Genomic DNA, 21,177 nt, shown 5'->3' on the forward strand with positions numbered 1-21,177 from the left:
AAATGGAACTTGAATAAGATGTTAACAGCCAGTTTGGCATATGGGGAACTGTCCAGTAGAACTTTCAGCACTATGGGCTTTCTTCTTAAAGGAAACAAAATTTTTAATTTGAATGACCAAATTGCGTTGTGTTACACTGGTTGTTCAGATCTTAGCTGAAAAACTTTAGCAACATGAAACTGCATTGAGGTAAAAAATGTTTGTCCCAGCTGCTTGCCAGGCTCATAAAGCACGGCTGTACAAGACTAGAGCAACAGACATGAATTACATGACAGTGTTCATAAATTCCTGAAATTTGATCATATACAAATGTGTACTCCTTCATTTTTATGGTAGATAATTAATTCCTGCTACTAGCAGCCAGAATACTATAGAAAATCATTCTAATTTTATAAGATTAACAAAAAGCCAGTTCAACAGAATTACATCACTTCTATGAGACATAACTTAGCCATTATGTTTCTATTACCAGCTGTCTACATGATTGATTTTAGGTATATTTATGCTGAATGCAACATAAGGTGACTTTCCTGCCTCTTTAAGTATATTGAATGTTAGGTGTTCATTTCAATTCTTTGATTGTTTTGTATTAGGCTTGTCATAAACCCTTAAAGTATGTACATAGTTTTTATGAAGCCTGTGGTAATTTTTTATGTTTGTTTAATAATTTGAGAAATATAGAAAAAAGAAGAAAGTACAAGAAATCCTTTTATAAGTACATATCCCAAACCAGTCATGTTCTGTTTCATATTAGAGCATTCATGTGAGTTCATGTTGCTTTTTAGAATATTCAAGTGTTCCAGTGCAGACTTGTAAGATCGTTTTAGCTGTGTGTAGCAAATCTATAGCACATTCAATATGTGACAACCATTACCTCATTCTTAAACTAAGCACCATTTAAAATACCACTACTTGCAGATCGCTTTTCTGCTATCCGTAATGTACCCTAATACCCATGTGCAATATTCTCAGTGGTACTACCTGTGATGTGCAATATGAAAGGCAAAGAAGGTGTAGGAAATAAATTCATATATATCTTTTATTTGGCAGTGCCAATCTCTTCAGTCAGAAACCTGAATGTTTATGACATTGGATCAACTTCCATGCGAGTGAGATGGGAACCTCTCAATGGAGCTACTGGTTATTTGTTAACACATGAAGCTGTGAATGCCACAGTCCCAACCACAGAGAAAGAGGTAAGAGAATTTGTCTTCATTTCCTGCACTCTACCAAAAATAAATTAAGAAAAATGGATAGATTTTCTTGATATATCGTAATAGTCAAAAGAGACTGGCATGTACTTCTTGAAGTGCAGTGAACTTACTGGGATATTGTATACAGTGACATCAGTCAGGAAGCTGTAAATACACTGTGAATCTCACAAACAAAATTCCCTTGAAGTTAAATCATTGCTTGCTTTTCTGCCATTGCTTTCTTCAGTTTTTTAAACAAGGTATGTTATTTTTCATGTGCAGATGCGTGTTGGACCATCAGTGAATGAAGTTCAGCTGGTAGATCTCATCCCCAATACTGAGTACACTTTAACAGCTTATGTATTGTTTGGTGATATCACCAGTGACCCACTCACCACCCAGGAAGTGACATGTATGGACATCTTGATTTTTTGCTTTGTTGTTATTGCTTCAGCAACATTTAACTTTCTTTTTATTTCATGCAAGAGTTTTTTTATATTCAGTTTTTGTTTAGAAAACCAACTTTTCCATGTTTTATGCATTTTCTAGCAGTCATACATTTCCAAAAGATCTTAAAGGCAATTTCAATGAAAAGGGACCAACTATTAAAAGAGGAACAAAAAGGTTTTTCCTTGAATAATGAAGGGACTTGGCTAGACAATCTTGAGGTTATAGTGTTTTTAAAGTCTCAATTTTGCTTGCATTAACTTAGAAACTTTGTTCCCAAATTCAGACATTCTCTAAAGTATAGAAAATGCCAAGGAAATATGCCATACCAAGAAAAAAATTGATCAAAACATGGCTTTCTTTTTTAAACCTTTCACTAAACACCTTTTCTTAAACATTTCCTACTGGCAGAGGCATGTTTCTGGGCTAGATGCACGCAGTATGGCTATTCTTATGTTCTTAAAAAAATGTTAAACCCTTAACTGTACATGAAAAGTGACTGTTCTCACCAAAAGTTATAATCTTAAGCACTGATACTTCTAAAAGCATTGTGCTCATAATTTACAAAGGTGAGGCTACTGTAGTTTATAGCTATTTTGCTCATGGCAGGGACAAAAAGCTCTTAAGCTGTCTCATCTAATGGCCAGAGCAATGAACTTCCCAGGAAGTTATTGCCTCCATTTCAATGAAATGCATGAAAAGAATTTAATTCCTTCTGTGAGAGACTTATACCTCTGCCATGAATAGCATTTTCACTTACTACTGTCATTATTTTTACAGTACCTTTGCCTGGACCCAGAGGCTTAACAGTTCAGGATGTTACTCACAGCACCATGAATGTCCTTTGGGATCCCGCTCCAGGGAAAGTTCGAAAATACATCCTAAGATACAAAATAGCTGATGAAGCTGATGTAAAGGAGGTAAATGACAGGAACATTTTTGAAAGTACTAGAAGATAGTTTTATTCTGACGAGCTAGGTTGCTAAAATAATAGTAAAAGTAGTATTATAAGCCACCACTGAGAATAAAGAACATCAGTTCATGGTGATTGCAGTCAGGAAAGGGTACTGATTTCTTGGAAACTGAATAAGCATGAGGGAGATTTCTTTGTGTACTCTCCTCTTCCTTCTCCAGAGAGGAAAAATCCTCAAACTGAGTGGAGAATTTTCCTGTGCTTTGATAAATAGCCATTCCTACTCTCTGCCTAAGTGTTAGTTTGCCAAGCTCTAAGAATAGCTTACAATTAGGAGGACAGGATTGTGGAATAAAGGTATGTTATCCCCTTTGCCCACTGTCAGAACAAGTGTGAGCATTGTTAGAGACGTCTTTGAGTTATGTGCAAGCTTTCCATAATGAATCGCTCTTGGAGGATTATATGTGTTTGTAAGGGAATGAGAATTTTCTGGAGATGCAGTTTGCATCCTTGTTTCCAAAAGAATGAAGCAGTGAAAGATCCACAAGTAGTACTAACATCTGAGACAACATGCTTTGGGAGTTGGTAGATAGCTCTCAATATTAAGGTGTAAATTTAGGGGTAAATGGCAAAATTTAATGCAGCATACTTTTCTGTTTTTAGTACAGGAATTTCTGTCATTTAATCAAAAGCAGAGTCAGAAATAGAGTCATTTACAATTATTAAGTCACTATTTTTGTTCTTAGGTGGAAATTGACAGACTCAAAACCAGTACTACTCTCTCTGACCTGTCCTCCCAATCACTGTATAACATAAAAGTTGTTGCTGTATACGATGAAGGGGAATCCCTACCGATAAATACAGAAGCTGTCACTCGTAAGTTTTCCCAATAACCCTACTTGTGGTTATTTTTGCCTTATGTTCTATTTAATTTGTGTGTGTTGCAATATATTACTGAGTTTAGGTGGAACCATAATTTAATTTATCTGAGAAATGTTTTTCTTGCATTTGTAGCATTATTTGCAGTATAATAATCCCTGGGAATTTTAGATGAGTTCAGTGTTTTACTGCAGTAAACACTGAGGCTGCAGTCTGCAGAGAGGCAACAGACCAGCAACTGAAGCAAAATTATGTGTGTTTAGAGGCTGAAGGAGGAGTGTAGGGGTAGAATTAGTAAGAAAATATGAAGGCAGAGGAAAGCTTTATCAAGCCTATGCAGGAATCTAGGAAAGTGAGTAGGAAGCTGGGGCATATGCTAGAGGATTAGAGAGACATATGATTTTGCTTCTGATCCAAGAGAGTTTTTGTACCATGGAATGCTAAACCAGTCTGTACTTCTAGAGAATCATAAAGGCAGCATCTGAGCAATCTCAACAAATAGAGGCAAGGAAATGGTGTTGCACAAACAGTAAGAACCGACCTCCATACAAGAGCAGTGACAGACTGAAAGGAGAAAGCTGATATCATGGAAGCCCTCATCCTGACCTAGGTTTAAGACAGCTGACCAGAAAAGCTAGAATAGAAATGATCAATGTTACCTTATCACTGCCCCCTCACTCTGATGTGAAAAAAAAAGAGAAAAAAACATGCATGTGCTCTCTCTCTTTTTTTTCCTTTGGAATTTTTCATTTTGTAGCCTGGTGTATTTAAAAATGTTTGTGGGATAATTTTTGCTTGCTTTTGTGCTAGCCTTTCTTCTATAGCTGTGGTTTTGTGTGACTGTGTGTGTAAGAAAAAAGAGGAAAGCTCTGCCAAAGAAATTAGTTTAATTCTCTGGTTTTACCTATTTACTCATTTCTTCCCAGTGGCTATAATATTTTGCCTCCTTAACCTACAGTTAACCTCGGTGAATTCTTTCTAAATAAGTAGTGTAATTCAGTCATGTCTTATTTGGGTTATATAAAGAATTTTAAGATCTGGGAGAAACACATGCAGGAGCTTGACCTCTGTGTGTGGGAGTTCATAATTACTCCTTCTAACTCCAAAATGTAACAGCTAGGACTTCAGTTGCTGTGACTAGACATGTGAGTTGTGACCTCTGCTGAGGTCAGTAGAGCTACTTCTGTTTTATCAGATGATGACCTGGTGATGTGACCTTTTGAAGGACGATTTCCTTAGTGTAGGTGGGCTGGGTTATACTACAGCTTTTTATTGGAGTCATTAGAAGCATGGTAACTGAGATATGAATCTTCTACATAATCTTCTAAATTCTTTCTATAAGTAATTCCTTGGTTTAACTATTTATTTTATAGTTACGTTTTGAGGAATATTTTTACTTTTCTCATAACAGAGCCTGTGCCAGCGCCAGTCAATCTCAGAATCACAGATGTAACCACGAATAGTTTTAGAGGAACTTGGGATCATGGAGCTCCAGATGTCTCTCTATACAGAATAACCTGGGGACCCTATGGAAGACCGGAAAAACAGGAGGTAAGAAAAGATAGTCGCCATAAGATTCTGTGGGCAGTCTCTCAGAGGGTATATTTTTATAATCAGAAATGTGATTAATAAATGGCCTATAACTTGCAAGCCCTCCTGTTGTGCTTGTAGTGATGTTACTGTGTAAAAAGTTACTCAGTTACATCCCGCTCTCTGGTTTGGTTTGTTTGGTTTGTTTTTATTTATTTTTTTTACTTTTTTTTTTTTTTTTACTTTTTCCACAAGACTATCTTAAATGGGGATGAGAATAGTTTGGTCTTTGAAAATTTGAATCCAGATACATTATATGATGTCTCAGTTACTGCCATCTATCCTGATGAATCAGAAAGTGATGACCTCATTGGCAGTGAACGAACACGTAAGTAATTAAAGGGTTTCTGCATGTTGTTATTCATAGTTATTAAATCAGAAGGCATACACATATAAGAATTCTGAAAACTCTTTCTACTTTTTTCTAGTACCCTTGATACCTATCACCACACAAGGTAAGAATCTGAATTTCCAGGTATGGCATTTTTAAAGAAAACTCAGAGATATCTTTTTCTAAACTGTGAGGAATGTTGACATTAAAAAGCTGAGATCACTTAATAAATATTATTGTATATTCGGAAGAATCCTAAACACTAGATTACCACATGTTTATTGTTTTACAAACATTACAATTTATGTTGTCTTGTACTTAATACATTCTACTCTTGGTCAGGCATTCATGCAGCCCTAAAAGTATGAATGAAGTGTTTGTCCCTGATTTTTGCTTGAATTACATATTTATTCTTTTCTTTATTATGTTTCTCAGCCCCAAAGAGTGGCCCACGAAACCTCCAGGTGTACAATGCAACTTCACACAGTTTGACTGTGAAGTGGGATCCTGCCAGTGGCCGAGTGCAGAGATACAGGATCATTTACCAGCCTATCAGTGGGGATGGCCCTGAACAGTCGGTAACTAATTTTAAAGTGCTATAGTTATTCAACCTTAAATGATAGTTCTGCAAAGTAATCCTTTAGCATAATTTATTTTCAAAGCACAACGGTGTATATATTAATCACCTTTTAGGTGAAAAATTTATATTTATAGTGAATAAGTATATATTCCCACCTTTTTCTTTCTCCCCTTTCAAATCCAAGACAGAATGCTCTTTATGGAGGAAAAATAACTTTGGATACAACCTGTTTTCTTGAAAATCATGATCTATAGATATAACTAGAATAAAGTTAAAAATCTGTTGAGGAACAAGTCAATCAGCACATGAGACTACAAGTCACAGATACATAGTTATCACAACAATCAATAATATGAACTATCATGACTACTTCCATAGTCCAGAGTTTTCCATTGTTTTCATGGTGTGGTTCATGTGCTGTCAGAGGGACTTTGCCGTGGAACATATTGTGGACAGCTGAGACTGCCTCTTACCATGCTAGGGACAGAATAACCACTCAGAAGCAGCAGTTGCAAAACCAAATCCATGCAAAACATATGCTAGGGAAGTGTTTAAGGTATTTTAGTGTCTTTTAATATGATTGAGCAGCTGTAATGATAGAGAAAGCCAGTACCATATGATCAGCCAGCTTTCCCTGCATTGTCAGCAAAAGCTGTGTTGACTACTGGCAGCCTACGCAACACAGCCTGGGAATGGTAATTCAGTCAGCCTGTTTATCAGAAATGTGTGCTACTTAAAAATGCCCTGTTCTGCAGTGGGAGGCTGTTGTGGTTACTTCCAAATGACTCAGAGGAACAGTCTCAGATGAGAACCACACTCATTTGATTTGTTCCTGTAATCGGAGATCACACAAGTTCAGAAGCGTATCTAGGAATGTTTACTTTAGAATCGGTTGGATACTTATGCACCCATTTTTACTCCCTTCTGAACAACATGCATTTGAGTTAATTGAACTGTTGAATGAATTGAGTAGTTGAAGGCAAGTTTAGTGAGAAATCACTAGAGGAATAAAGAGCAGCAGTAAGGGTAATTAATATCTGTAATTAATTGCTGGCACTGGAGCAAAAAAAGAATTATGAGCATTCTGTTGAAACTTGTGCAAACAATAGGCTTAATAGACTTAATTATTCACAACTGGATAAAGTCCAGCAGTGGCAGTTGGAGAAGACACCTCTTTCTGAGGAGAGCACACAGAGCACTTGTGCTCTGTTCATGGCATTTTAATGTCTGTCTGCAAATAACTGTCAGTCATATGATAGTAAATCCTTGTCTGCTTTTTTTGTTACTGTGATACTTGATTAAACTGCAGTTGCTAGGTGGGCAGTAGCAGTGTCCCCACTGAAATATTTAAAATAGAATTTCTAGAAGTTTTTTATTGCTCTGTCTGACATTTAATGGCCTTGGCACCAAGGAAGAGCACAGGTGATTTGAAGACAACTCTGCAAAAACTGCACTTGAAACTCCAGAGATCATCATGATCACTTAGGGTCAGGTTTTGAAAGGCAAATAAATACTAAAATGTGGAGGCAGCCATGATAAGATGCTAAAAGAATTTATGCTTTGAACTGAGCTTTGTACACTTGGGTACAAATAAAAAAATTCCTTTAAATTAAAATAATCTACTTCTATGAAATGTGAAGATGTATAAATGCTTGCTCATTATCAATTCTTCATCATCAGAAGCTTTTAAGTGTTGTGACAACATAGTAGCTGAATAGGCTTTGAAAATGTGCAGATAGTCTTAAAAGTACAAAGGATGCCCTTGAGCAAGTATAATTTTGTGCAATTAAAAACCAAAAAGCTCATGCTTCACAAATGCTGAAGACCTAAGTATTGTTCTCAGCACACTGTAAATCTTTTACTTGGTGGACATTATGATCACAGGTTTATATGTAAAAGAAAAAATTGAAAGATGTATAATGATTTTAAACTCTTAACAAACGTTTTAGAAGCTGAAGTATCATACTGTAAAATTTTTGAAATCAAGGAGAGACAATGTTGATATTGTATCAAATGTACATTAGAGATCTACAGAGTGTTGTAATTTATTCCATGCTTGCATTCTACCTGAGAGTGGAGCTTAAAGAGCCCAGTTCGAAGTCTGTCAAAATGAATAAAAGACTATCATTGATTTCAATATGATATAGTCAGAGGCAATGCAGAGAAACAGCTCCGTGCTGGCACAGAACTGGCAGTTGATTATATAATTGTGGTTATATGCAAGTTTGGAGGTCTTAAAGAATACTGGCTTTGTGTCACTGGACTCTGTCTAAACTTGCTGAGATGAATATGTACTAAATATTATTATCGTTAAATGTCTACTGTCAGTCACAAGAGCATTGCAGCGTATGATATCACAGCGTTTTCCACTCTATATCAAATGCATACATTCTTCACTGTAGCAGTAAGCATAAAAGGGCAGCATAAAACAGATTTTAATCTTTTTCTTTCATTTTACTGCAGACTATGGTTGGAGGGCGGCAGAACAGTGTGGTGATACAGAAGCTGCAGCCTGACACACCATATGCTATTACTGTGTCATCAATGTATGCAGATGGTGAAGGGGGACGAATGACAGGACGAGGCAGAACCAGTAAGTAACTTGTTGAGATCGTATTAGGTACGAAACAATATTGACATATTGCTTTTCAAATTAGCTGAGAAAATTTTCTTGTGGTGAAATTCATCACGTTTGTATTTGTCATTTGTCCTTTGATGGGTTTCAAGTACCTAAAGTAAGAAGGCCTGTCAGTCTACTGGCTGTAGAGAAACCCTGGACCACCACCTTAGACTGGACACCCGGCTTTTAAGGCTAGAGAAACCCTAACGCTACTATGGAACTTCTTCCTCATTTTAATCTGTTTAATTGTCTTATGCCACAATTTACTTAAAACACCTTAAAGCATCTGAAGGCATGTGACTCTCCTATGTGTGCTGTTAAGTGTAAGTTTAATATTTTCCTGTCGACACCTTCAGTTCAGAGGCTGACCTTTACAGTGTGCGTTTTGAGACTGTACCATTTTATGTTGATAGCATTGTTTTGATCCTGCTATGGAAACCACTGAGTGATTTGCTACCAAAGGCACTTCAGGCATAAAAACCAATTCACTATTTTAAATTAATTATTTATTTAACTAAAAATTTATTAATAAATTTATTAATTGATTTGTACTTAGTTTACTTTGGGGCCTGCAATGGAAAGTCAGACATAACAATGTCTTTGGTGAGGAATGAAGAAAACAATCTAATGAGTTTATCGTATAATTCTAAAATAGTGACCAGAAAGAAATTTTTCTTACTATATTTAGCATTCCTTCTGCTGTTGGATGGGGCTGATGTGTTCTGATTAATGAAGACAAATGACATTTAACATGAACTATTAAACCTGTTGTTTTTAAATTTCCTAATGATACATTACATCGGCATGATCTGACAGCACAGGTGAGAATGTAGTTCCACATTTCTGACAGCTCATTGATCTGTTTCAGAACCTCTCACTACTGTGAAGAACTTGCTAGTTTATGACCCAACCACCAGTACTCTGAACATTCGATGGGATCATGCAGAAGGAAGTCCTCGCCAGTATAAAGTCTTTTATAGACCTACAGCTGGAGGTGCAGAAGAAATGGTAAATACTTTGTGTGGATCTCACTAACCGTCTCAGATAAATTGCAGCTCATGGTGCTACTGAGAGAAATACTGCTGAGTGAAGTGGGTCTTGCTTGCCTATGCACTGGTTTTTTTTCTGTTCATAGCTACCCTGGAGAAAATGCAGAGCACCTACGTGAAAGTTGGTTACTCGCATGTGTATTACAGATGTTTGATATTATATAGTAGACCTTCAGTGACTAGTTCTTAGCACAGGGATTTAATACCACATACAATTTTTTGTTTGCTTATTCTCAGGGCAGTGTGTGTGAATGTGAAGCTGACTTCAGGGTGTAGAAAAGGCTATAAAGTCAGCAGACCTAATTTCTACCCATTTTTACTGCTAAGAAGTCATGTGACTGTAGGCAGTCAGCTGGGATGATATTTGTGAAAGCAGAAAAATCCACATAGGTGTCTTATTTTAATCTCCTAAAATTATTTCATTGCTAAAGAGCTAAAACAATCTTGAAAATGTGAAGCCATGTTGCAGACTGGGAAAATATTATTCTTTCCCACTTGTGTTTCTTTTTCCACATCTGTGCAATTTGATGTGCCTGTGAAATGAGGAGTACACGAATTGCCACTGTTTCAATAGCATCTAGAGAGATACTGATGATATTCTTAAATGCTGTGGAATTTTACCTTCTAACATGAGCTGCTTATTACTTCTTGTCTTTAGCATGTTGTAGTGTTATGTAATGTTTATTTTTTTTATTTAGAAAGTGACCTTTTAATGCCTCTGAGCTGCTAAGTGGTAGTCATTAAAGAGATCACTGCAGATTCTGCTACTGTTATTAGTAGAACAGGATCTGGACCCAAAAGTGAAGATAGCTGTAAGGGGTTGTGTAGGAAAGCATAGGACTTAACAACCATTTTTGTTAAGTCCAAGACAGAACCTTCTTGAAAGACAATTCCAGAAGATACTGTGAACCCTATTACTTCAAGCTTCACCTTCTGTAAAGTTTTTATCACATCCTAGAAATGGGATGTGGTGGAGGAGTAAGGGAGATATAAAAAAGCTTAAACTTTTTGCATATTTATGTAAATGTCATGCCCTTACCTTTCCGATTAAATTTGTAGACCACAGTACCAGGAAACACAAACTATGTCATCCTGAGGTCTCTTGAACCCAACACACCTTACACTGTAACTGTAGTTCCAGTTTTCCCAGAGGGGGATGGTGGACGTGTCTCTGACACTGGAAGAACTTGTAAGTAAAATAGTCCTTTCCAAGAAAATGTTAGGATTTTTTGTGTGAGTGGCTGAGATCATTAGAAATTGATTTTACATCAAATGTGGAAGTTTATTTTCCCCAAAGCTAAAATATGAGTGTAACAAACTGTTTAACTGCTTGGTTGTTTTTGGAGCTCTGTGACTTATTCTGTTTTCTTTGCTTATTTGGCTTTCAAGTCCACTTATCTCTGGCAAGCTCAGCTCTCATATTGTGCAGTGAACTTACTGTTTACTTCCACACCATAGTAAAATTTTAATTGTAGTGCCAGTAGCAATAGTGGTGAACAAATGGCAAATATTGGTGTTAATCCATGCTAATGTCTATACCATGTGCTTAAAATTTTCCAGGAAGTAACAAAGTATTATGATTATACCTTCAATTTGCAGTATAAACATATGTACTTTGCTGCCTGGCAGGGGTATTTGTAAAGACTAATCACTGAGATTTTTAGATTTGTAGATTTGGGGATAACAAAATTAATGTGTTTATCTTGGTTCTGAAGCACTTTTCAGATCCCTTTGAGCACTGTTGTAAATTCAAGTAGAACTAGAACTTATGTAAACAACTTTGTAAAACTTAATTTAAATTATCCTTGATCTAGTGGAGAGAGGAACACCAAGAAACATTCAAGTTTACAATCCCACACCAAACAGCATGAATGTCCGATGGGAACCTGCTCCAGGTCCAGTACAGCAATATAGAATTAATTACTCTCCACTGTCTGGCCCAAGGCCATCAGAATCTGTAAGTAATTTAGTTTTTATACTATTCCTTAAAAGTGTGTGGAGGATATTGCTTCCTTCAATGAGTGTAGAACAATAATAATAAACTCAGGCCAACTGTCTGGCTGGGAGTGTCCCTGCTGAAAACACTGTGTCTACAGGAATTTAGTCCATTATAAATAAATGCTTAATTTGGTGAAATAAAAGAAATAAGAAATGAGATTCTCCCATTTAAAACTGAGTATTGACGATTGAGTATCCTTTATCATATTGCAGGTGAAGATGAGTTAAAATAAAACCTTTCTTTTTTTTTTTTTAAAAGAGAAGGAAACAACAAATATTTATTAGGAAATGTTTAATTATGAAACCAGATGTCAAGTTTATGTGATTTTTCCACTAAACCATCTGTTTACCCCAAATCGTTAGTGTTTAAGTAGGTCTTGGTGAGCAGTGAAGTCTGGATATGGGTAAAAATTTGCCCTCCAGATGTGAAGTAAGAGTTCTTGGATTTGTGTATAAATAGGTGCAGTATTAGAGCTAAATCTGTGAATGCACTCACACAAAATGTACACCCACATTGTACACATAGAGATGAATATGTTTTTATGTAAGGAAGTGTAAGAATTTTTAATGAATCATTTGCATCTATAAAGCGAAACTGCATATTACTTCACACATGAGTGGGAACTTGTCTATTAGTACCTGTTAGAAAATGTCCTTTGTATGGCAGTAAACCATGACAGAATTTCCTTTTTTGGTTTCTGTTCCTGAATGTTTCTTCTTTTTTTCTCAACTATTTTAATGTAAAATGTAAAAAAAAAAAGCAATTCCATTTGCAAAATGAGACCTTCTTATGTATTTGTCATTTTTCCCCCACTTGCTCTTGAACTTTTATCAATATTATTTCGTTATTTTAAACTTGTATTATTTTTCTTGGAAAATGTGCAGCGTGGTCATGTTTCAAATTTTTCTATATTGCATTCAAATTGTTCATTCTAACAAGACGTGGTATAAACTGAACGTTTTTTTATATAGGTGCTTTTTGTTTCTGTTTTAGATTGTGGTACCAGGCAACACTCGTGATGTGATGCTGGAGCGCTTGACTCCTGACACTGCTTACTCAATAAATGTTATAGCTCTGTACGCAGATGGAGAAGGAAATCCAAGCCCAGCACAAGGAAGAACATGTAAGAGGCAGTCAGTACTTGCTTTTTGAAATATGTGTCAAAATTGATGTGTGAAGAATTTATAAAATTGGTTATGGTCACAAATGGGTAAGCCATTCAGTGCAACTCTGAGATCAATGCATCTGAGTTATGGCTGAAGCAATTATAGGCCTCTATGCAAGGGAACTTTTGCTATGTTGTCTAGCAGTTGTGGCACATGCATAATCACCAATGTAATTTTCACTTGTGAAATAAGCCTAATTTGAATGTTTAAGAGTTTAAAAGCTGTTCTTTAAAAAGTCATTACAGATAAATAGCAATTTGTCTTTTGGAAAAAAAATAGCACATTGAGATGGATAGAATTTGCTGTCAATAGAAAAAGATTTGCTTCGTGTTTTGTGTCTTACCTGATAATTGTATATGTCAACCTCCTCACATGTTTCTTTTTTCCTGGAGATGCCTAAACACCAAAACCTCCTTGTTACAACTTAGCTTGTGGGATTTTGGTTGGCTTACGCTTGGCTTTAAAATTCCTTCTAGAAATAACATGTAAAGAAATTGTCTACGGCAATAATAGGTCACCTCTCTTTTGCTGCTTCTCTGCTTTCTCTGTTAAATCCCCATATTCATCTAAAACTTGCAGATGTGACAGGCTATATTTATACTTGTCTGCAGGAGTCTGAGAAGCAGAATGTATATAGATGCTCACTGTGCACATCCCTCTGATGTTCTCTCCCTTCCATTCTGCTCCAGTTCCTCCAGTTAAGGCCCTGTTTCTATTTAAGACTTTCAGGCACTGCTATATTATCATTGACTAAATCTACCTATATATGTTTGTCCTGGTTTAACCCCAATCAGTAACTAAGCCCCACACAGCCACTCACTCACTCCCCCCAACTCAGTGGGATGGAGGAGAGAATCGGGAAAAAAAAAAGTTAAAACTCATGGCTTGAGATAAGAACAGTAATAGAACAGAAAGGAAGAAACTAATAATGATAATAACAACAATAATAAAATGACAATAATAATAAAAGAATTGGAACATGCAAAACAAGTGTTGCACAAGTCCATTGCTCACCACCCACTGACTGGTGCCCAGTTAGTTCCCAAGCCCCTCCCCAGCCCTACTGCCCCCAGTTTATATACTGGGCATGACATCCCATGGTATGGAATACCCCTTTGGCCAGTTGGGGTCAGCTGTCCTGGCTGTGTCCCCTCCCAACTCCTTGTGCCCCTCCAGCCTTCTTGCTGGCTGGGCATGAGAAGCTGAAAAATCCTTGACTTAGTGTAAACACTACTTAGCAACAACTGAAAACATCAGTGTTATCAACATTCTTCACATACTGAACTCAAAACATAGCACTGTACCAGCTACTAGGAAGACAGTTAACTCTATCCCAGCGAAAAGCAGGAAAAAGTTTATTCAGAGTTTCGGAGAGGGCCCTTAGGTTTGGCTTCAGGGCAGCATTTGAACCAGTGAGAGTGACACTGAACTGGCTGGTGTCAGCCAGTCACATGCCATACAACCTTCTGTATTTTCTTTCTTTAGTGCCTCGCAGTGGTCCAAGGAACGTGAGAGTGTTCGACGAGACCACAAACAGCCTTTCTGTACAATGGGACCATGCTGATGGGCCAGTCCAGCAGTACAGAATCATTTATTCACCCACTGTGGGAGACCCTATTGATGAATATGTAAGTTCTGTAACTCCTTAGTAAGCACTGAGATGTTCTCAGTCAATTCTTTAGGCTACAGAAGAACAGACACCTGTTCTACATGTAATACACTCTGCATGCTGTATGGGTTCTTTGGTCATTGTTGTCAATGCTGAGAAGTCACGGTTTATATGGAACAGTTTTTTTTTTTCTCACAAAGTTGCAGAATGTATATGGTTTAATGAATCAACTTGTGTGTAAAATGTTAAATATGTCACACATTAATCAGAAGATTCTGAGCCGAACCTGCTTCCTGACATTTAGTTCAAACATTGTGCTACAGTGAATAGCCATATATTACTTCATACTCTATTCGTTATGAAGTCAGTGTGGTAATGTACAGAATAAACATAAACCTGCATTTTATAAATTGAAGAGATTTGGCAGAGTTTAATAAGAAAGCAATGGTAACTTTGGTTCAGCATCTAACTTGCTTTTGTAAGGTTCAGTATGAATTGTAAGTGTTTGTGTTTAATTTCCTGCAGCTTAATGATAGCACAAGTTAATCTGAAGCTTATAAAATTCTCTGAGTGCTTATAGCAAAGCCAAACTCAGATCCTATAGAGGTCAATGGCAGAATTCCTGCTGACTGCCACTAGCCAAAATATAACATATAGAGTGCTATATAAGTGCTATTACTGCTTATATATTATCATATAGAGCATGCTGAAAATTCAATTGTTGAAAATTCCCTACTGGACCTGTTAATCAGGACACGCATATTTTTCAACACACATAAAAATAGCAAGTCTCAAACAGCTGAAAATTTTTATCAAGTAATAGTGGAAAATGTTGACTGGGACGTGCTTTTGAGATAGATACCTCTAGACAGATACTTTCTTTCTGTAGTTTCAGTGCTTTATGGCGATTTTATGGAGCAGTGTTACTTTTTGGATTATACCTACCTTTTTATTAGAAGGGAGCGATAGTGTATGGCTGCACCAGGAAGTTGAGGAGATTGAGGGATGCATAAACAGGCACATTTTTACATATCAAAATATTTAGAGCTTCCTTGAGGTTGTTCAGCCTGGAGAAGAGAAGACTCTGGGGAGACCTTATAGCAGTTCTCCAGTACCTAAAGGGACCTACAAGAAAGCTGGAGAGGGACTTTTTACAAGGGCATGTAGTGAGAGGACCAGGGGTAATAGCTTTAAACTGCAAGAGGGTAGATTTAGATGAGATGTAAGGAAGAAATTCTTTACTGTGAGGGTGGTGAGACACTGGAACAGGTTGCCCAGAGAGGTTGTGGCTGCTCCATCCCTGGCAGTGTTCAAGGCCAGGTTGGATGGGGCTTTGAGCAACCTGGTCTAGTGGAAGGGGTCCCTGCCCATGGCAGGGGGGTTGGAACTGGGTGATCTTTAAGGTCCCTTCCAACCCAAAACATTCTGTGGTTCTATCCTTCTCAGACTAACTGTTATTTCTCTCAAGAAAATTATATCCTAAGGTGAGGATGATGAAAAGGTAGAAATGAAGCTGATGAGTAGCATGAATGACTCCTGTCCCCATTTTAGGAGGTTTTTCCTCTCTTTTTCTGTCTCCAAACACATCACCATGACTTCTTCTATTCTATGAGGGAACATTACTGAAATCTTGGTGAGGAACTGCAGCATCTCAGTCTGATCTGAGGGTAGGGACTGAAGAGTCAATTTGATTTATCATTTTGTGCTGACCACAGTGTTTTATAATTTAAAATAACAAAGACTAATAATTGTTTATAGGCTATAACCCTTAAGATATGCCAAATAACTTTATCTACAGTGGATATAAAAAAAGTGCATCAAGTGTCAAAACAAATTTTTAATTCTAGTTACTGTCATTATTGATCAGTTACAGGACTGTGAGTTTGTTTACCTGTTTCTTTTGTGTTCTAGACAACAGTTCCTGGGATAAGAAATAATGTGATATTACAACCACTGCAATCAGATACACCATATAAAATTACTGTTGTGGCTGTGTATGAAGATGGAGATGGTGGACAACTGACTGGAAATGGCAGAACAGGTAATTAGTTTTAATATTGTATATTCTTTTTTAAATTTAAGACACATCTTTCTTGAGCACTCGAACATTGTTAAGTTTTCATTATGTTAATTATGCCTTTGATGTGATTATTACCTGGCAGATTTAGAGTGTAAGTTTCTAGAGGTTGAAAAAAAGTCACTAGTCTAATTAGAGTGTTTTTCTTTCTTTTTAGTTGGCCTGCTTCCTCCTCAGAATATGTATATAACTGATGAATGGTATACACGATTCAGAGTTTCCTGGGATCCTTCACCTTCCCCTGTTCTTGGCTATAAAATTGTATACAAACCTGTGGGTAAGAAAGCCTGTTCATTCTGAGTATACCACTTTCAGAATAGTGGGTGGCTAATGGGAGATCACAACAGAAATCATAAGTGTCATGAAATGTTTGTGTTAAAGGATTTATTTATTTCCTTTGTTTACTGATTTTGATGGAAGCTTAAGTCTTATTAACAGTATTTTATAAGAAGCACAAACTATCAAACACAGTGTTTCATACATTCAATTTCAGAGAATGAATTGTATAGTTAAAATTTAATACAGTGACTAGATAAAGTCCTGGACGAGACTTGATTTTCCTCTCTTTGATACCTCTTGTCCTTCTGAGGCTGTGAACTGGTGTATGTGAGATGAGTATTGGATGGGTATTTAGGTACTAATGTCCTTCAGAACATTTGTTTTATGTGACAGTGAAACAATATACATACCATTCTACAAGTTAAACACAACCATTGCACAGTAGCTTGTGAAGCTATGTGTATGTTCTGTTTGCAACAGTCTAATATGCTAAAATTTAAGAAATCTATGTTTTGTTTCAGAAAAAACGAGATTAACACTTAATGACATGTAAAAGACAGCGGATAGTTTTGTAGCTCACCTATCATGAATCTTTCTCTCTCTCTTTCTCTGTATTTACTTAATACTTCTTTCAATTCAAGGTTCAAATGAGCCCATGGAGGTTTTTGTGGGAGAAGTGACTTCCTACACCTTGCATAATCTGTCTCCCAGTACTACTTATGATGTGAATGTTTATGCCCAGTATGATTCTGGAATGAGCATACCTTTGACAGATCAAGGCACTACATGTAAGTCAAAATAATTTTGTGGTAGTTGTGCTAGATACATATGCTGATCTGAGATAACGTTGATTAAGAAAGGATTTTTAAGGCTGGTTGTTAGAAAATCTGAATATCCTCTCATGGAGAATACTTATCATCTGTCCATGGTGTAGATCTTAAAAACACTAAGCTTGGCAACAGTAATGGAAATATAGTTTTAAGTAATGATTTGATGATATAAAATTTTCTAGTCTGCTTCCTAAAATTTTATTCAGCTATAGTTGGAGTCAATCTTTAACTGTCTCCAGGGTACTACAGAATCTAACCATGCTAAACAGGTCTAGGTTTTTGCTACTCTGCTTTTATCTCACAGGGATGTCCAGAGACTGAAACTTCAGCTTTTCAGAAGGAGATGATTTTGCTGGTGGCCTCAGCTAAGAAACTTCTAAAAATTTCTTCAGTTAAGATGAATCAAGCATCATGAGTTTTGTTGACTCAGTACATTCCTTCCATACTGCCATATATATGAGTCAGATTCCGATTTTTGGAAGTTTCTTGTTTTATAAAGAACTCAACATATTTCATGTGAAAACTCATAAAATGGGCTGTTACCCAATACGGGAAGGGTGTCAGACTTTGGGCCTTTGTAAATAGCTAGGCTAGGATCTCTAGGGTGTAACAGAAAATGAAGATATTTGACTGGAACTGTTCTTTCCTTCTGTGAGTATTTAAAAAAAACCAAGTTCTGGACCAGCACTGCTAATATAATTTTTGTTTTGATGTGCTTCACCCATTACATACTGTTTTCCAGAGAACAGTTTATCTCTTTCTCTGTTCACAGTATATTTGAATGTCACTGACCTAACAAGTTACAAAGTGGGTTGGGATACTTTCTGTATCAGATGGTCACCTCATCGGTCAGCAACTTCCTACAGACTGAAGCTAAACCCAGCTGATGGTAAGTGCATTTTATTTTTTGCATTTTCTGGAAACATAATTGTCTTATTTCAGTGACAACAACACTTATTTGGATTGCTGGCAAGCACCCACCAGAAGCCACAATACATCTGGTTGAGCTTTAAAGCTCTGGACATAACCTGTTTTTCTACAGTGGTGAAAAAGCTGCAAAGAGGCAGTGCTGCCTATTGTCAAGTTAACTTTCATTACTGGGACCCTGCTAGTTACCTGGGTTTCACACGTACGCTGCAATGTTACTCTCCAGTATGCTTCAGGGTGCATAATCACCACATAATCTTGGTCTAGAAAGACTGCTGTCCTACCTGCTCCAACCTCCTCTCAAAAGGTCTTTCATTTTTATGCTTATTTGTACATATATTAAAAGGGAGATAGTGGGTTCTGACTTTCTTTCCATGGGGCTTTTTTTGGACAGGTTCCAGAGGACAGGAAATCACAGTACGTGGATCAGAAACGAGCCATTGTTTTACTGGCCTCTCACCAGACACAGAATACAATGCTACTGTCTTTGTTCAGACCCCTAATCTCGAGGGACCTCCGGTCTCTATGAGGGAGCGTACAGGTAGGTAATAGATACTGTGAACCTTAAGTTTTAGCTATAGAACTTGTCTTATTTCAGCTGTAGAACTTGTCTTGCTCCTAAATGGCTTTCAATACCTCTTTTAAGTGGTCTTCTTTCCTCTTTCTCTCAGCGTAAGGTCAACTGGAGTTTATGAGGGAAATTCTTATGCTCTTCTTCAAGTATTTCCTAGCACTTGGATGAAAAACAAGTGCATTATCAGAGTGCAGTGTTACTCAGCTCAAGTAAAAGTGTTCCTGTTATAATGAAATCATGTACCTTTGTTTTAACAATAGCTATAATCTCATTACTGTTGTAATGAAAGAAATTTTTTCCTGCAAATTATACATTGTTCAGGTTAGTGAGAAAAGATTAGAATCTTTCTGTGTGGTAATATAATACATAATCTAGAGTTTTTCCTTGATTGAAATAATTTATATGTAGTAAAAAAATTATTATTTCATTTCAGTCCTCAAACCTACAGAGGCACCAACTCCACCACCTACACCTCCTCCACCTCCTACGATCCCTCCAGCTCGGGATGGTATGTTTATTTGTAGAATTATTCAGTATTTTTGTATAGATGCTCCACTGCTTCAGAGTTTAATTCTATTTTTCATAAACTTAAGTAGATATAAAACTAGCACAGCATTGTAGGGAAATAAGTTTGAGACCAGTTTCCTAATGCCATCCTTTTGCTCTTGAGCTGTACTAGACTTCAACATTTCATGGTTTAGAACAGCAAGGTGCATACATTTGGGGAAAAAATTAATGATATTCTATAGCTCTGCAGCAAGTCTGTGAGTCTGTCTGCCCTCAGCAGACAATTTATGTTTTATGGCAGCTGCTCAGAAAAAAAAGAATTAATTTAAAACATTTACAATCGATTCTTGAGCTTTTCCTCATTTCTTGAACTTTTATTTGAAAATTTTTAATAAACGTTTTTGTGTTGAGCATTAGCCATCTGCCAGGTTGACTGTGTGGTAATAGAAGTTTGCTGAATATTTGTCATTCTTGAATTTTCAAATTTTGAAGCAATGCTCTTTATTTCACAGTGATATGACTGATGTGTTTTAAGTGTTCCTTTTCATGGTCTTTCAGTATGCAGAGGTGCCAAAGCAGACATAGTATTCTTGACTGACGCTTCCTGGAGTATTGGTGATGATAACTTCAACAAAGTAGTGAAATTTGTTTTTAACACAGTAGGAGCATTTGACTTGATTAATCCTGCTGGAATCCAGGTAGGTTTGTTATTTCCATTGGGTACATTTTGGAGGGAAACTGAAGATGAAGCTGAATTACTAAAGTTACATCTGATTTTTCCTTTCTTTCAGAATGCTGTCATTTTTTTGGATTAGACTGTTGTACAACGCATGTGTATGTGTATGTGTGTGCATGTATAATTATTTATGAAATATGTTGGTCATTTTGTAAATACAGAGGGAATCCAGTCTATCCTGAGAGGTTACTATCCTGAAAGACAAAAGTTGTAGTGTGTGGGAATCCTCCAGGCAGAGACACTGGGGTGACGTACGGTCAATGTATGGTTAATTTTATAGTTTTTGTTTCTTTGTATAGGGCATCAACAACTGGCACACAGCCTAGTTGTTATATGCTAGGTTTTATCTGTGTCGTATCAGAAATCTGTTTTGGGGACAGTCTTGACCGTTGAGTGAACCTTAAGTTTACTTTTTAATTTCTCACTGTAAGAAAGGAGTCTTGTACATGTAGAGTCCAGGTGGCTTGCCATCAGCCTTGTCTTGTCGAGCTGCCTAGAATCCCACTGCAGTAAGTAGGCAGAATCCCTCTGAGAGAGGCACTTGCAGAAGTCTCTTCATCCCATCCTAAAGAGAGATGTGTCCACTCCACAGTGAGCATAGTGAAAGTAGGAAAAGGTGAAAAGTTAGTCCTCTTTATGAATTAATGAATCTTTAAAAGGTAAACAGTAATAGCTAATGAGGAATAGACTTTCAGGATTTCTGGGCTGATCATAGTTATGTCAAAGACATTTCCTTCCTTCCAGTAAGACAGCTTCTTACTGTAAGCCTTGCACCATTACTGGTTTTCATTTGCTTATGGGAAGCTGGATGAGGTCACTGCCTACGTTCCTGTAACCATTTCTCTTTCACTAGATGAAGAGATGTGAGAGA

General features: G+C 36.9%; 1 protein-coding gene across 1 annotated transcript in view; it reads left to right on the forward strand.

Annotated features, from left to right (window-relative positions):
- COL12A1 (collagen, type XII, alpha 1) overlaps window positions 1-21,177 on the forward strand; it is a 106,430-nt gene that overhangs the window by 47,783 nt on the left and 37,470 nt on the right. The window contains exons 24-44 of the mRNA XM_010565774.1: window positions 1,051-1,196; window positions 1,476-1,605; window positions 2,421-2,560; window positions 3,300-3,429; window positions 4,844-4,983; window positions 5,218-5,350; window positions 5,451-5,477; window positions 5,789-5,931; window positions 8,397-8,526; window positions 9,422-9,561; window positions 10,662-10,791; window positions 11,417-11,559; window positions 12,595-12,724; window positions 14,253-14,395; window positions 16,288-16,417; window positions 16,611-16,730; window positions 17,374-17,520; window positions 18,335-18,451; window positions 18,884-19,030; window positions 19,497-19,571; window positions 20,129-20,268. Coding sequence (XP_010564076.1) covers window positions 1,051-1,196; window positions 1,476-1,605; window positions 2,421-2,560; window positions 3,300-3,429; window positions 4,844-4,983; window positions 5,218-5,350; window positions 5,451-5,477; window positions 5,789-5,931; window positions 8,397-8,526; window positions 9,422-9,561; window positions 10,662-10,791; window positions 11,417-11,559; window positions 12,595-12,724; window positions 14,253-14,395; window positions 16,288-16,417; window positions 16,611-16,730; window positions 17,374-17,520; window positions 18,335-18,451; window positions 18,884-19,030; window positions 19,497-19,571; window positions 20,129-20,268 — 2,681 coding nt within the window. The remainder of the gene's footprint in view (window positions 1-1,050; window positions 1,197-1,475; window positions 1,606-2,420; window positions 2,561-3,299; window positions 3,430-4,843; window positions 4,984-5,217; window positions 5,351-5,450; window positions 5,478-5,788; window positions 5,932-8,396; window positions 8,527-9,421; window positions 9,562-10,661; window positions 10,792-11,416; window positions 11,560-12,594; window positions 12,725-14,252; window positions 14,396-16,287; window positions 16,418-16,610; window positions 16,731-17,373; window positions 17,521-18,334; window positions 18,452-18,883; window positions 19,031-19,496; window positions 19,572-20,128; window positions 20,269-21,177) is intronic.

Source organism: Haliaeetus leucocephalus, unplaced genomic scaffold, assembly GCF_000737465.1.
Source record: "Haliaeetus leucocephalus isolate CR32 unplaced genomic scaffold, Haliaeetus_leucocephalus-4.0 Scaffold195, whole genome shotgun sequence".
Classification (NCBI taxonomy): Eukaryota; Metazoa; Chordata; class Aves; order Accipitriformes; family Accipitridae; genus Haliaeetus; species Haliaeetus leucocephalus.